Source organism: Vanessa cardui, chromosome 13 (genome assembly GCF_905220365.1).
Source record: "Vanessa cardui chromosome 13, ilVanCard2.1, whole genome shotgun sequence".
NCBI classification, from domain to species: domain Eukaryota; kingdom Metazoa; phylum Arthropoda; class Insecta; order Lepidoptera; family Nymphalidae; genus Vanessa; species Vanessa cardui.
Genome location: NC_061135.1, coordinates 7,117,406 through 7,132,897, shown reverse-complemented (window position 1 = coordinate 7,132,897; position 15,492 = coordinate 7,117,406). Strand labels below are relative to the sequence as shown.

The 15,492-nt window shown below is 30.7% G+C and overlaps 1 protein-coding gene across 1 annotated transcript; it reads left to right on the top strand.

Annotated features, from left to right (window-relative positions):
* Positions 1–5,966: 5,966 nt before the first annotated feature.
* Positions 5,967–13,845, top strand: LOC124534709 (alpha-tocopherol transfer protein-like). The gene is made up of 7 exons (XM_047110695.1): positions 5,967–6,096; positions 6,440–6,556; positions 8,161–8,320; positions 11,566–11,812; positions 12,472–12,582; positions 12,988–13,121; positions 13,711–13,845. The coding sequence occupies exons 2-7, from the start codon at positions 6,478–6,480 to the stop codon at positions 13,820–13,822; spliced, it is 843 nt and encodes a 280-aa protein (XP_046966651.1). The 5' UTR covers positions 5,967–6,096; positions 6,440–6,477; the 3' UTR covers positions 13,823–13,845.
* The last annotated feature ends 1,647 nt before the right edge of the window (positions 13,846–15,492 follow it).

Sequence of the window (15,492 nt, the reverse complement as noted above, 5' to 3'; positions counted from 1 at the left end):
AAACTTATAAAATTATCATTGTATCTTTCCTATACAGAAGCCTTCCTCTTGAAAATCACTCTATCTATTGAATAAAACAACATCAAAATCTGTTGCGTTATTTTAAAGATCTGAGCATACATAGTGACAGATAGCGGTAAATTACTTTGTTTTATACTATGTAATGATCTACTGTGGGCTAAGTTACGCTGAAAATTCACTTTTGTTCATAAATTTTTTGAACATCGAAACATTTAGTAATTTTAATAATGATTAAAAAAGAATGAATCTTCAACATTTGGAAGGAATTCGCCAGAGATATGCTCAAACAAGAAGTGAAATGCTTATTTTAATACATTTATATGAAAATTAAATTAAGTTTTGTATACACTATATAATTATAGCGACAGGGTTTTAAATGTATGAATCAACTTGAATAGTATTATGAACCTGCTGTACCAAACGTAAGCTTTTATATACGTATACTGCGCGGTAATATTACGTTTTGTATAAAATTTTTATTAAAAAAATTAAATTATAATATGTGTTTTTATTTTCTCACCTCTTCTTAAAGAAACACACTGGTTCTATGCTTAAAAATGTACTGTATAGAAATTTATTACATATATTAATAATATATTTTGTTTCAAAAATGTATTAAGCTTGGACATAATTCTTTTTTTTAATTTGTTTATTCAAATACGCGTTTTTTTTGTTTGCACTTTAATCTAAAGCCATGTTCACACCTTTGTACTGAACAAACTTGAAAATCGAAAGCGATTTTAACCATCAAAACTGATTTAAATCAAATTGAAGGGACTAAAATTGATTCATTAAAAGTTTTAAATTGTTGGGTTCAAGAAATTTATTATTTCAATAATTTCTGCATACGGTACCTATCTAATTCAATATTTAAAAAATATCATATGATAAAGCATATTTATATCACCGATACAAGGTAAGTAATTAAATATTTCGTATTATAATTAACATCGCAATTAGAGGTGACAATTCTCCATTGGGTAGCTGATATAGCTGTTACATTTATAACTTTCATCGTACCTACTGTTAGTTCTAATTTTATAATAATTATTGTACCTCGAACGCCACGCGAGTAGTGTTTTATTTGTGTCATCAAACTGTCGTATCCTTGCATTTATTACTTAAAGCTGTTAGTTCTATTTGAACGCTCGACGCTCGAGATATTATAGATTTCCTCTCAAACCGAGGCAGGAGAGAACGGTCTTTTATTTGCGCAGACTGTTATATTATCTTGCAAGTGTTCGCCTTTCAGAAGGGTAGTTGTTATAAGATTTCATTATGTTTACCACCCTAAAAGAAAGAGAAGAAGAAATAGGTTGCTAGCGACCTTAATGGGTCAAACAGAACAAAGAAAAGTGCTCACTCTAATTCTTCATTGTCATCTCATTCGTTCCTCCTTTATATATTTTTTGTTCATTAAATAATTTACTGCTGTTTAGTCTATCTTATCGATCAATCAAATATTGCCAATTTTATCTTTACTGACTGGAGTCTATACAAATAAATGAATAATATACACAATAAATACAATAATCTACACAAATAAGTGAAATTAAAATGTCTATCTTTGATTTAAAAAAAATAATTTTTATGATCAGACTATCTGCCAAACCAAAACAACTTTTTTTAACTCACTGTTATGTTTTCAAGGGTATATTATTTAATCGAACTATGGTACGGAACAAGCTTAAAGTTCAAGAACGATAGCCTATTTTTTTTAATTCGAAGGGCATTTACTTGCAAGTACAAGTTGTATTTGTATTTTATTAAATAACTGCCTTCTATTTAATAACTGGCTCACTCACCCAGCGATCAGAAGCAATAATACACACCTTACGTCATATTTGATGACACGAAAGCAACAATACCTAAGTAAGAACGATAATGCAGGCACTGTTTGAACTTAATATTATGTCATCCGTGTTGAAATCCTTCTCAATATGGGAATATGTACCTGTAGTCCACTACCCTGTCCCTGTCTAAAAGCGAGAGTTATAACTTTTGCGTGTTTTCTTACGATTTATATAGGTAAAAAGTTAATAATAATAAATTAAATATTTTTTGCTCTTAATTCTAAAACGCTTTATTATATGAAAATAGAAATAATCAAATGTTAAAATTCTGAATAATTTTCCTTACTAATTGAATTTTATGCCGGCGAAACGGCGTAGCTAGCTTTTATTATTGATCAGATTTGAGACACAGTAATGTTTACAAATATCATTAAACTTTTAAAAATTATAATCTAAAATTAGAATTGTTTGGCGGTCGAATATTTGAAGAGTTCATGAATCCAGATAAATCTGCATAAAACCCAACCATTTGATATTTCCGATTTTATTACATTAATAGAATAATTTTACGGAGTTAATTAATCGTTGCATAAACGTGGCGGAAAGAAGAATGACATTGACATTTTAAGCAGTACTCTATCGCGGGTTCTAGGTTATTTACAGAATAGCAAACTATTTCTAAATGCAAAAAAGGCGGTATTTATGTTAAATTTCTGCCATTTTTTTTTTTGAAGCAGGCAGCAGAGGCATGTTGTTAAAGGTTATACTCGATCAGCAAAACACTGCCCAAATATTTTAAATCCAAGATCGAATGTCTCATTTTTGGTAAATATAAAATCCACGAAAACCTTAACGGCAGTCTAACAACTATGGTTATACTGTATTTACAAACAAACAAATGGCACCACCAGCTGGCAACCTACTTCAATAGAATAAAATTAAAAACCATCGAGCCATTTTCAAATCACAACTAAACGACGCGACAGACAATGACGCAACCGTGCTTCAAACACGCTATCCAATAGGCTATAGTTGTACTGCGAGCCAGTTCTCGCGACCTCTACTCGTTATACTTTAACAACATAATTTGTAAGCTCGTTATTATAATAATATCCGTAATTATAATTATAAATCACTATGTTTAAAATATTTTATAAGAACGAGTGTTCTTGGCACACTAAGTTAGAACGAAATTGCCATCTTTATATTTTGTTTTAAATAATAAACAATTAAATAAATTAACATTGTTTGAGAATTTAGTAACAGTAACATTCCTTAAATTTCACACTGCTGGGCTAAAGCCTCCTTTCTCTGTGATGCGAATGTTAAGAGCATATTCCACGAAGCTGTTCCAATGTGTGGATTCATATGTGGCAGAATTTCGTTTCAATCAGACACATGTAGGTTTCCTCACGTTGTTTTCCTTCACCATCAAGCTCGAACTGAAGTTTATGCATGGAAATGCAGTAGTGCTTGCATAGGGCTATCTCGCCTCTAATTTAGTGATGAAAAATAATATATGTAATACAAAATCAAATAAAAAAGAAAGAGACGAGGAGAATAAAAAAGAGAGGACAAAATCGCCTGAAGATTTTTACCTGTTAACTCTACTGTATGCTGCGTAAAAGAACTTCGTTTTAAAAATGAAGTTTATTTTTTTTCTCTTTGGTGCGATTTCTAACCAATTACAATTGAAATAAAAAAATAATCGTAATATATTTGAGCAATAAAATAGTATTAGATACAGTGCATGCGCTTGTACCACAATAAATTCATGGAGTACAATTGCAATGGTGAAATTATTGCTTAATACTATAACAACATTAAGGCATCATACGTGGAATAATTGTCGAAAACACTTCTACCGTCTTATAAACTGACCCTTTATTGGGATTCTTCGTGAATACATTGGCTTAAGTTGGTCACGCAAGGTCTTTTGTGACATACGTTTTTGAGCCAGCTACGAGCGTCGCCTTTCAAACAATAAGCAATCCGCAATAGACGTTGATATTACCTCCCATTCATTGAAATCACATTAACAAAAGTCCACCCGTTTGTACAAGAGTTGATATCAAGTAAGAAACGTAATGCTTCTATCAGAGCCAGTGTAACTACAGGCACAATGGACATAAAATCTTAGTTCCCATGGTTGGTGGCACATTGACGATGTAAGGAATAGTTAATATTTCTTACAGCGTCATTGTCTAGGTGATGGTGACCACTTACCATCAGGTGGCCGATGTGCTCGTCCGCCAACCTATACCATAAAAAAAATATATCAGTATTCCAATGACCGTGAGCTAATGCCAGTGATTTTCTGGCGGTGTTCGTATGTAACGCAGTGCCGCTTGAAGCTGCGGAAGTAACGTTACACATGATGACATGATGACATGACAAGGTCGCCGGCATGCTTGTTCTCCTCCGTAGCCACTTTAACAACGGTCATGCTTGATACTAACATCATTCATTAGGTCAATGGATGGTATGAAAGCTAATAATATAGCTGTTATATTAGTTCGTAGCGATTTAAACCAAGTATAGTCTACGTACCAGAACATCAAGTTATAACATAATATAGAGTAAAGTAACAGTAAAATTACCCACTGCTGGGCTAAGGCCTTCCTTTTGGGGAAATCTTTTTGAGCGTATTCCACGACGGTGTTCCAATGCAGGTTTGTTAGATACACATAGGGCTGAATTTCATCAAACTTAGACACATGCAGGTTTCCTCAAGATGATTACATCCTGCGAAATGTTCAGTGGTGGTAACCCAAGTTTGAACTCGCAGATGCACGCGTTATTATCACTGGGTGACCTCGGGTTACTCATCAAAACATCTTTTAAAAAATAGATTTTAATTATACGTAGTTATCGATAAGTGTTAACAAAAAATATAATGCACAAAAACCCATTCGTATTTTTCATAACAACGTCTCGTACAGAATATGATATTCTGCATAAATAGACTAAGGTTCCCTTAGTATTGCGTATATAACCTAAAATAACGAGTACTTTTCTTTCTATACACACTTTCTCTCTAAATTTAAAGGTGTGCACATTTTTTTTTAATTATTTTTGTGCACACTTTTTTTGAAGTCGAAGGATTATACGAAATATAAAAATACTGCATTCTATGTAGGTACGCTATAAGAATAGGATATAGGTAAGGTTTTTCCTGTTACAAAAACCGAGAAAAAGCAATCAATGTAACTCATTAAGCCATTTAATTAACAGACGCAACTTAATAAATCGAACCAAAGATGTGAATATTTTCTATATCACAAGACTTAAAGGTAAATTATGGTCGTAATGCAAATTAAAGATTTCAATTTTTGATATATCTATCAACCAATACAAAGATCACGTCTATAAGAGTATTCTTCAAAGTTATATTATGGTACTTGATCGTACTAAGTAATTACCCTCTCATTATCAGCAATATCTCTCCTTAAACAATCCTGCAATTAAGTAGTAACCAGCAATATATACCATATTATCTAGTTGCATAGGTTTTATGTTAATAAGGCAATTGAAAAACGTTTATCAATTAAAAATCGTGATATGTCAATAGCGTGTAGTGTTTCTAGTATTACTATTACTATTTGATGAAGCCTATTAAGTAGTACATTTAGCTTTTTCCAAAATTCATATAACATATCCAATGGGATAAATAGTAGTTGATCTCAATTCTATATGCATATCCTGTACCTTTTTAGGTAGTTAGGTAGGTAGGCTTAGGTATAATTTTATTTACTTTGGTAGTTAAGATAAAAAAAAAACATTAGAACAGTGTTTGCCAGCATACATTAAGACCTGTTCACACGATAATTATCTATATGTATTGTTAAGATCTCCATGTTTATAAAAAAACCTTTAATTAAATGGCAATTCATTAAAATATTATATGCGTAGAAAAAAATGGTAAGTAAATAGTAATAATTGTGATATTTGTTATTAATTAGTATATTCGGCTGATGTTATAATACAAACAAGGTTAATTTCAAATTAGGTATTTGCAGTAATTTAATGTTTTGCATTAAGGCGCTTTAAATCAATAACAGTTTCAAAAAATATATACAAGTAGCAAATGTTACTTGAATAAATTATAATATACGATATCCTTAAACTGCGATCATAATCGTCGCATGAGCTATGGATGTCTCATTGGGTAATGGAAACACGCTTTGCCAGCGACAACGACACAACATACATTCACAAGCCTGTTGTTGATGTGAATTAACGTACGAGAGCTAAACTTAAGTGCAATAAATACGATATAAAGGTAATACAATATTTCATTTAATATATATTGTACTGTTAATGAATGATAAGTGCGTGTGATATTTCTTAAAAGTTTTAACAACTTATTTAAACATTTATTGTCATAATGCTGTTGGACTAATAGTGAATAATAAAGAAATAAGAAAACAGTGTCCGTGAAATATAAAATAATAAAATTTAAAACAGTGCAGTTGCTAATTACAAAGTAATAAAATTGTGCTTTCTAGTTTTAGTTGTTTTTAATTGTTTGTTAGTATATTGAAAACAATATTTTTGCGATTTAAAAAAAATCGAACATAAAAAATTATAACGCAATTTTTATTGGTACTCTATTAAATCTTTAGGTATATGTTTATACGCTGTATCAATTAATCGGTTGACGATGTCACAAGGATCCAATCAGGACATATTAGCGATTAGAGAATGGATGTCAAAAGAACCTTATTTACCCCAAAATTTTGGTAAGTAAAAAGATTAATTTTATTTAATAGTATATATGAATAAACTATCAATAAAAAGTCGATTTTGTTGTTTCTAAGGCTATCTATTCCTTCTTTAAAAATCTTTGAAATCATGTCTTAGTGCCAAACAGCCTTACCATTACTGTTGTGCTCCGATTTGAAGGTTGAGTGAGCCAGTGTAACCGTCTACACAAGGGACATAATATCTCAGTTCTTAATGGTGGGGTACTACAGATGTAAGGAATAGTTAATAATTTTTTTTTGAAGGCTCCAATTTTAGAATAACGAGGTAGAGTTGTGACCACCAAAGGCAAAGTCTTGTAATTATTATTTTATAGTGAAGCATAGCAAGCATAGCAAGCAAATAACATAGTTTATAGATTCAAATTTGAATAATTATAACTCAAAATGAATTATCCTATTACCAGTTCCATAGTGATGCAAGCAACAATGGTTGTCGATGAATTTAAAATAAAAAGACAGTTACATATACAGACAGTTACACAGACGTAGGCAGTATACAATGTATACTACATACATACATACTTATGTATACTATACATAAGTATACGAATCTGGACGAATAAATCGATTAGAATATATTTATGCATAAGCTATCATGTTGATAAATAAATAGCACGATATAAAATCCTGATTTACCCGTACGGAGTTGAAGCTAGTGAATTACATAATTGATATAACTTAAAGCAAATCAAATTTTCCGTATAAGAATATCCTGCAAATTGTCATTGTCTTTTGACATTCAATTTTTGTGGTAAGTCAAACAATAATAAAGTATATTAGCGGTCAGAAATGAATTGGTCATATAATTTTATATCATTGTATACATTATAAATTAATACTTTTTGTATGACATTCGTTTATTTATTTCCATTAAAATGCTAAAGAGTCTGGTGTCTACCTTATTATTGCTTAGGAAGGCCTGCATTCTCGACCCCACCGTCCAATCTCCATCGTGTCTTCTCCAGCGCAGGTGACATTGGCCAAAATAATCTGTGCCCTCTTGGCACAAATAAAAGCCATTAAAAAAAATAAAATAAAAATAGTACTTACGACATAAAGAGTAGGTTTTATTTACGGATCGCGTAGATGATTGTAGGAATTTCGTTCAGGTTACAGTTTTTATAACTTTATGCTGCTTATTGCTGTGCTTCATCTTAAGATTCTCTAATTGTGGATTGCTGATCCTCTTGGATCCGTTGGTTATATGATTGAGGGAACGAATGATTCACATGCATGTGATATAATTACTTCTCTGAATTCAATAGTCCAGTAGGACATCGTCATGTAACATCATTCTCTCAACAAAATATAGATATTCTTTATATGGTTCAATATTGTCCATAATATAGTACACGCTATGAGTCCTTTCCTTGGATGGCTAAAATAGAGTAAAGATAAGATTCCTTTGATTAAGATTTTTTACATCAACCAGCATTAGAAGGTTGTGGGAAGAAATTTCTTTTAAATCGAGAGTTCTTTCGACAAACCCTCTACATACAATAGATGGCACTAGATCACGTTAGACTTAAGTGAGGGCATCATAAGGCAAAATTTAAACTGACCTTTTTTTACTATTTCAGACGATGAGATGATAAAAAAATTCCTGCACAGCTGTTACTGGAGTTTAGAGAAAACTAAAAAATGCTTAGAGCGATTTTGCGTCGGCCGAAGTACCATGAGTGAAATTTACACATCGAGAGATCCTTTGTCACCCAAATTGCAGGCCATGTTTTCTGTTACGTAAGCTATATGAAAATATTTTGTTGTTTAGTTAATTAATTATAATAGGTTGGGGAAAAAGTTTCTTCGTATTTTATATGAAAATTCAAAAAGATTTTTTTATAGTTTATTTACATTTGACTAAAGTATGTAGGTGCCATTTTGTTCCATAACTTTTTGCCATCTTGTTGGTAGTGACATGATCCCATTGCTGTAAAAATTTTGGGGCTTCTGATCGAAAAACTGCGACAAGTGGTTTTGGCAGTCCTCTCGTGATGTTAACCTGACACTGCCTAAGGAATTCTGCAGAGACCGAAACAGATGAAAATCTGAAGGTGCGAGGTCAGGACTAAACGGCGGATGCATTAATACCTCCCAGGCAAACTCTCGTAATTTTTGTTGAGTGGCTAAAGATGTGTGAGGTCTAGCGTTGTCATGGTGAAAAACCACACCCCTTCTGTTGATCAATTCTGGCCGCTTTCTCTCAATTTCTTGCTTCAATCTCATCAATTGTTCGCAATACAGTTCTGAATCGATGGTCCTGCCGGGCGGTAACAGCTCATAATGAATGATGCCCTTCCAATCCCACCATACACACAGCATTACCTTGTTGCGAGTTAATCCGGGTTTTGCCACAGTCTGTGAAGCTTGACCGGCCTTTGATCACGATCTTTTTCGCACGTTCTTGTCGTATGTGATCCACTTTTCATCACCAGTTATCAGCTTCTTCAAAAATGGTTCGGTTTCATTACGTCGTAATAAAGAATCACAAATGAGTACACGGTTCATTAGGTTTCTTTCAGTGAGTTTATGAGGCACCCATATATCGAGCTTTTTTGTGTACCCAGCTTTATTCAAATGAATCAAAACCGTTTTGTGGTCAATTGCCAGTTCTTCAGCTACATCGTAACTACTAATATGCCGATATTGCTCCACTTTTTCAAAAATGGCATCAATTTTGTCCGCAACAGGGCGACCAGAGCGAAATGCATCTTTGATATCAAAATTTCCGGCTTGAAAACGCTTAAACCAAACTTGCGCTACTCTCACAGATACTGCATTAGGTCCATAAACATCACAAATTTTTTTCGCGGCTTGAGTTGCATTTTTACCTTTTTTATAGTTAAATTTTAAAATGTATCGAATTTCTTCTTTAGATTCACTCATTTTAACAACAACAAAAACAAATGAAAATCACACAAATTCCTAATTTGAATTTGGAAGTGCATTCTTTAAAATTAAAACTTTTTAATGATACCAAAACCAGCCAGATACAAATGGTATAGCCAAAGAGATTTTATTACAAGTTCATACATACTATATGCGAAAAGACTTTTTCCTCAACCCAATATAAATATTTATTATTCTTAAATGTTGTTTCGTTGGAACAAACGTTAAATCCCATTTAACAATATTCTTTTCATTATCATTTTTTTTAAATTTGGTCGGGATCATCTTATTGAGTAGACATGCACTAAGAAAGGAATTTTGGAGTTTCTACTCCTAAGTGGGTGATGTAAGGGTTGAAATTTGTGTTTTGTTTTTTAAATTAGAAACAAGAAACTTAACTTTGGGATATTGATTAAAAATGAGTAGATATATTCCATCGTTTCTGGATATGATGTGTTAAATTAACATAATATTTCGAGTTAATCTATAAATATATTCAACTTAAATAGGAGCAAAGCCTCGGTAACTACAGCTAGTCATCTATAAAATCACACAAGAACTAGTTAAGACTAAGTAAACTACCTACAAAGTACTCTAAAAATTCAATCAGCATAAATAAGAATTAAGGAACATTCTGTAACATGATAAGTGCATTATTACTTTTTTAAGTAAATAAGGTTTTGCAAAGTGCAATTAGTTTTGTTCATTTGAAAACGATGTCTATGATCCCTATGTACTTTCTTTATTACCTCCGACGATATTTTCTTCTGTGATACCTGTTCAATATTTTCCATGAAACGCCGCGTCGCGTAGGTCGTGTGTCAGATTGAGTTTGAGACAGCTTTACAGATTTTGCATATGCTTAAACTTAATATAAAAAAGTTTTGATAGAAATTCGGTTTTCTCACTTTTAAGACAAAATGGATTTATTCATTATCACTTTTTCCTTCATACTTCGTTTCAAATTACCTTTGAAGGGAGTTTATTTAGTAACTACAATTTATTTTTAACAGGTAACAATAATTCAAAGAACAAAAAAATAACAGGTCTTTAAAAAATAGATGGGCAATAAAATAAAGATTATAATAATAATGTTATTCAATAATTATACAAATATGTTTTAATAAAAAAATTTGTTCGTATTCAATTCATTTTAATTCAGCCTTGGCGGAGTAGATTGCGACCATTTTATACGCCTGTATAAAATGGTCTTCAAAATGGAGCTAAGATTTAAGGTCATTGTGGTTAACTTTTAAATTGCATTCCTCGAACTATATATATTGTTTAAATAATTTAAACCAATTAGTTATGACTTAATTAATATCTTGACTTGAATAATCGCGATATTAACGTTTGTAAAAAATGATCTGTTTCATCGAAAAAATTGTCACTTAATTGTTTTATATTCTGCTATTTTTATTTTCATCAGAAGTTTTTTTTTTCATTAGATTTAAAAAAAAGAGGTTTTACATACACGTTTTTATATACAAAATTCTATTGCAAAATCTTTAAGTACTTCCTGCGGCTAGAACTGATCCTGATTATACAATTAGGTCATGTTTATTATAATAATTTATTGTCAACAGAACTGGAATATAAATAAATAAAGATACATATATATATGTGGGATCTGATGAAATCTTTATAATTCGGCTTGTATGATTTGCTCTATATACAATAATAAACCAACCTGGCAAATTATTTTCTTAAAACAAACAATATATTCAATATTCCTATCCCATCTCCGATCGGAACGGGCTATAGACAAATCCTTGGTGGTGTGGACATTAGACTTGCGCCAGTAGTCGTACAATTGACAGCCCATCGTCTGTTTATATTTCTCTGGCTGATTATAAAAGTCTATTTACAAATTATTGATACTATGATATAAAAACCCTAGCAAGAATTTGTTCAAATAAAATAGATACTGGGAGGGATTCAAATAACAACATCTGTATGATAAAGTTTATCATTGTCATCAGCAATGAGCAAAACTTTAGAAGAACTCATTAATTTTGTAGATTAATGGTCAAAACAGTAATCTTCGTGGTACAGTTAAGTAATATAGGTTGACTAAAGTGAATTTAATCTTTCAGGCTTGTCGCAAGCTACGAATTTGAAAAGGAAGAGATAATGATTCACAAATATGATGACCCAACCGTTGAACAGTTCAACTTCTACGATATCTTGAAAACTTTGACAATAGAAACTGACCAATGGATCAAGAAGAAGCAGTTTATAGCTGACGGACATTATATAATCATCGATATGTCATATTATTCTCTAAAGATGATACCAAAAATGAACATAATGTTCTTCAGAGATTTTCTACTGTTTCTACTGGTAATAGATCTAGATTTAAATATCCAAAAGACACCGTAATTGCAGGTGTACTAAATCTTATAGCTTGTCTATTCGTTCATAATGTTCTTAAATTTAATGAATAAAATCAATAAAGGCCATACAATATCATCCCTGTGGATCTTCCGCACTTATACCTATTTTGGTTCAGGAAATCAGATTTGAATTTAGTTTGTTAATTTGGGTTCACTATTCGCCATCAGAATATACATATATATAATTCTAGTCACTATATTTTTATGACTGCAGATTTCAGAGTAGAACGTCAAAGTTCCAATCCCGCGTCGGTACGATAAAAGTTCTTTCACGTTTCTGTCAAAACATTTTTACTCGTAATCTGACTTAGAAGTTATCAGTGTGACGAAAGCGTCTTTTGTAAAGCGGGAAAAGTTTTGTGGCTAATCTCTTCTCGGTCGTATCGATCTGCCATCGGCATGATTGATTATACGAATATACAGTGAAACTTTACGCGAAAGATTAAATATAATACACAAATTGATTTTTTTCCAAATAATAACAGAAAGAGGTTAAATTTATAGATCTGCCAATGTAATTCAAATTGTCTGTATCTAGTGGTTGGTCTGTTACGATATCGTAAATGTATTTATTATTTCATTTAAAGATTTGTATATACATTTTAGGAAGGCATACCTGTGAGGTTGAAGAAAGTTTTTGCTATCAATGCACCCTCTTTCTACGATAAGATATACGCCCTCATCAAACCTGCGTTACCAGCTGAGATTTGTGACTTGGTAAGAATTTAAGTAATATCATCATCAAATCTTACTCATACCTGCTTTACTACTAGGTTTCGCTGTAAGGTCTGTGTGTAGGTATCATTATAGACCATTAATATCCCTTTGTAACATTAAGCTCATCTCTCCCCGTTGAGAAGATTTAGAAGGTATTTCACGATAACATAATTTTCGAATTTCTGGATACATGTGGATATTTGGACCCATGCAGGTTTACTCATGATGTTATCCTTCACTGGCTAGAACGAAATGAATTATAACAATAGAAATTCATAAAAATAGTAAGTCTGAGCAAATAAATAAATAATCAATAAATTTAGTGTAATACTTTTATGAACTAAAACTGAAATATTTCTTCTATTATAAAACTAATTGTTTACTATATTTATTATTTATTTTCAGATATATTTCTTCTCTGACTACCAAAGCTTATACAAATTCATAGATAAAAAATATTTGCCCTCTGAATATGGCGGCGATGCGCAAAGTATGTACGAACAATATAAAATGTGGCTGAAATACATAGAAGAGGACAGGTAAATTTAAAATCTAAACTAAATGTAGTCTAAAATTAATACAAAATATGTTATCATCTGGAATATTACCAATCAAGAGTTCGAGTTTGATGGATTTTGCAACGTTATTTTTAATATGCATTCCATAAATGTGTTTAAATTACAATTTTAATTTTTACTCACACATAGGTAGTATAAAGACCAATAAATAGAAATAAAAAAAATCTCACACAAATGCGATTATTTACTTCACAATCATTTTCTTTAAGAGCATTTTGTAAATAAAATACTATTACACGCCGTCTGTGCGTTTGAAATAATAGATTACAAAGGTTATATATTCCAAAGAGGTTTTTTCTAATTCTGCGTGTTACCTCATGAGCTTTGGAACCAGTTTTATAGTTATTCATAAAGGAAAGCTAATTTAAATGTAAAATAGTAAAGTATTATCGCTTTTGTTTCTATAAAATTTCATTGGTGTTTTGTAATATTATTATATTATTTATGTCGCGTAGATAATAATTGACGATAATTCTTTATTAGTGTACATACGATCGCACGTTTAGGTATATAATTATTTTATATTTTTACATATTTAATTTTTTTTCAGACCTTTTTACCTCAACGAAAACATGTGGAAAGCAGACATGACAAAGAAGTTGAAAAATAGTAACGCTGACGTAACAATGAACGGCTCCTTTAGGAAACTATGCATAGACTGAGAATAAACCGAGAATTAAACTTGTATTTTTTTCAATTAGTAATTGTATAGCTTAGATATCTAAGTACCTATGTATATATTTTATGTAAACATCCTTTAAGTTATTACATACTTATGCAAGTATTGCGAGATGGCATTCCAACGAACAGAAGCATTTTCAAGGAGAATTATCTTTTAAGAGGTCGATCTACTAATTCTGATTATTTTTTCAAGACATTTTGATACACTTCACACTTTTCTAAACTACACTTATTAAATGGAACGATAAAATGTTGTATATACAAATAAATTTATAATTGCATCAAGTATTACACTGAGCTATGTGTTACAATAATGCTTTTTGCAAGCTCTATCTTTTTAATAATCTTTTACAAAACGAAAAAAATATCAAAAATGTTATATGTTATACTTTAGTCAAATTATAATAAACTAGTTATTATATATTTTTTATATTTACATACTCATATAAAATATACAAATAGACTGTTGCTAAAGAATAAGTTGTATTGCAACTTTTTTTTTCATTATGGATTTTTTTATTATAAAAAAAAATAATTATAACGAGTCGTAGCAACTTGCTTTGATCTTGAAACTGTTATATTTGTTTGTTATATTGCAATTGCCTAGAGTTATGTAAGTCGTTTAAACGTCACATTTTTTGTACTTATTTCTATTAACTTGTAATTTAACTTGGATTGGATCTATAATGTATATATTTCACTAATGAGAAACTATGACAGACGGCGTTATTTTAATAAATCGCATTTTGTTGTTTTCTATTGATTAAATATCCCTTTTGATGGTTCAAACGTTATTAGACGAAATTTTATATCTTTATCTTTATTTGCTTTAAATATAAGAATTGATTTGCTAAAATTCATTCGTGTGTTCCCAGTGAAAAATAAAATGGCAAATATTATTTATTTCTTATTATTAGTTTGGCCAAAAATCACACTTTTTTTAAATTTATAGTAACAATAAAACTTGTCCATAGCAGTAAAACAAAACAAGTAGAAAAAAATAAAGTAGAATTTAAAATGAGAAAAAGGTACTGAGGTCCTTATTCTATGTTTGCCTATATAAATATGTATTATAAGAGTACATACGAGTACATAATATAACATCGGGTGCTACATTGCGATACATTCTTATAGGAGAAAAAGTTCCTCATGTCTACATCGTATCAAGGTATATGACCTTCGTAAAGTAACTGTTTATTCCCATGAGGCGGACACGTTTTGATACTTTAAAGCAAACAAGTTTTTTGTAATGTCGTGACCGTCACTCACTAACAAACCAAAATATAACCTAAGACATAATAAAATTAATACGTTCAATAACAACTGAACGCTTTGATATACGTTTATTAAGATTAAAGTTTTGTTAATATGTTCAATTAAAAATAATATCACATATAATTAAACGTTTTTTAATTATCATAAAAGTCCCTTTTTTAAATGCATCATATTATTGTTTTTTTATCTGTTGTAATAATTATTTGTAGCACATTGGCGAAATAATCTGTGCCATTTTTGCACAAATACCTAAAAGCAAAAAAAAAATATTTGTTTAAATGTTTATGTTTTACTCAAACGTCATGGTATAATCACGGAATAAAATTATATATGGTTCTATTATTTTGAGTTGTTTATAGGTTTTATTATAAAAAAA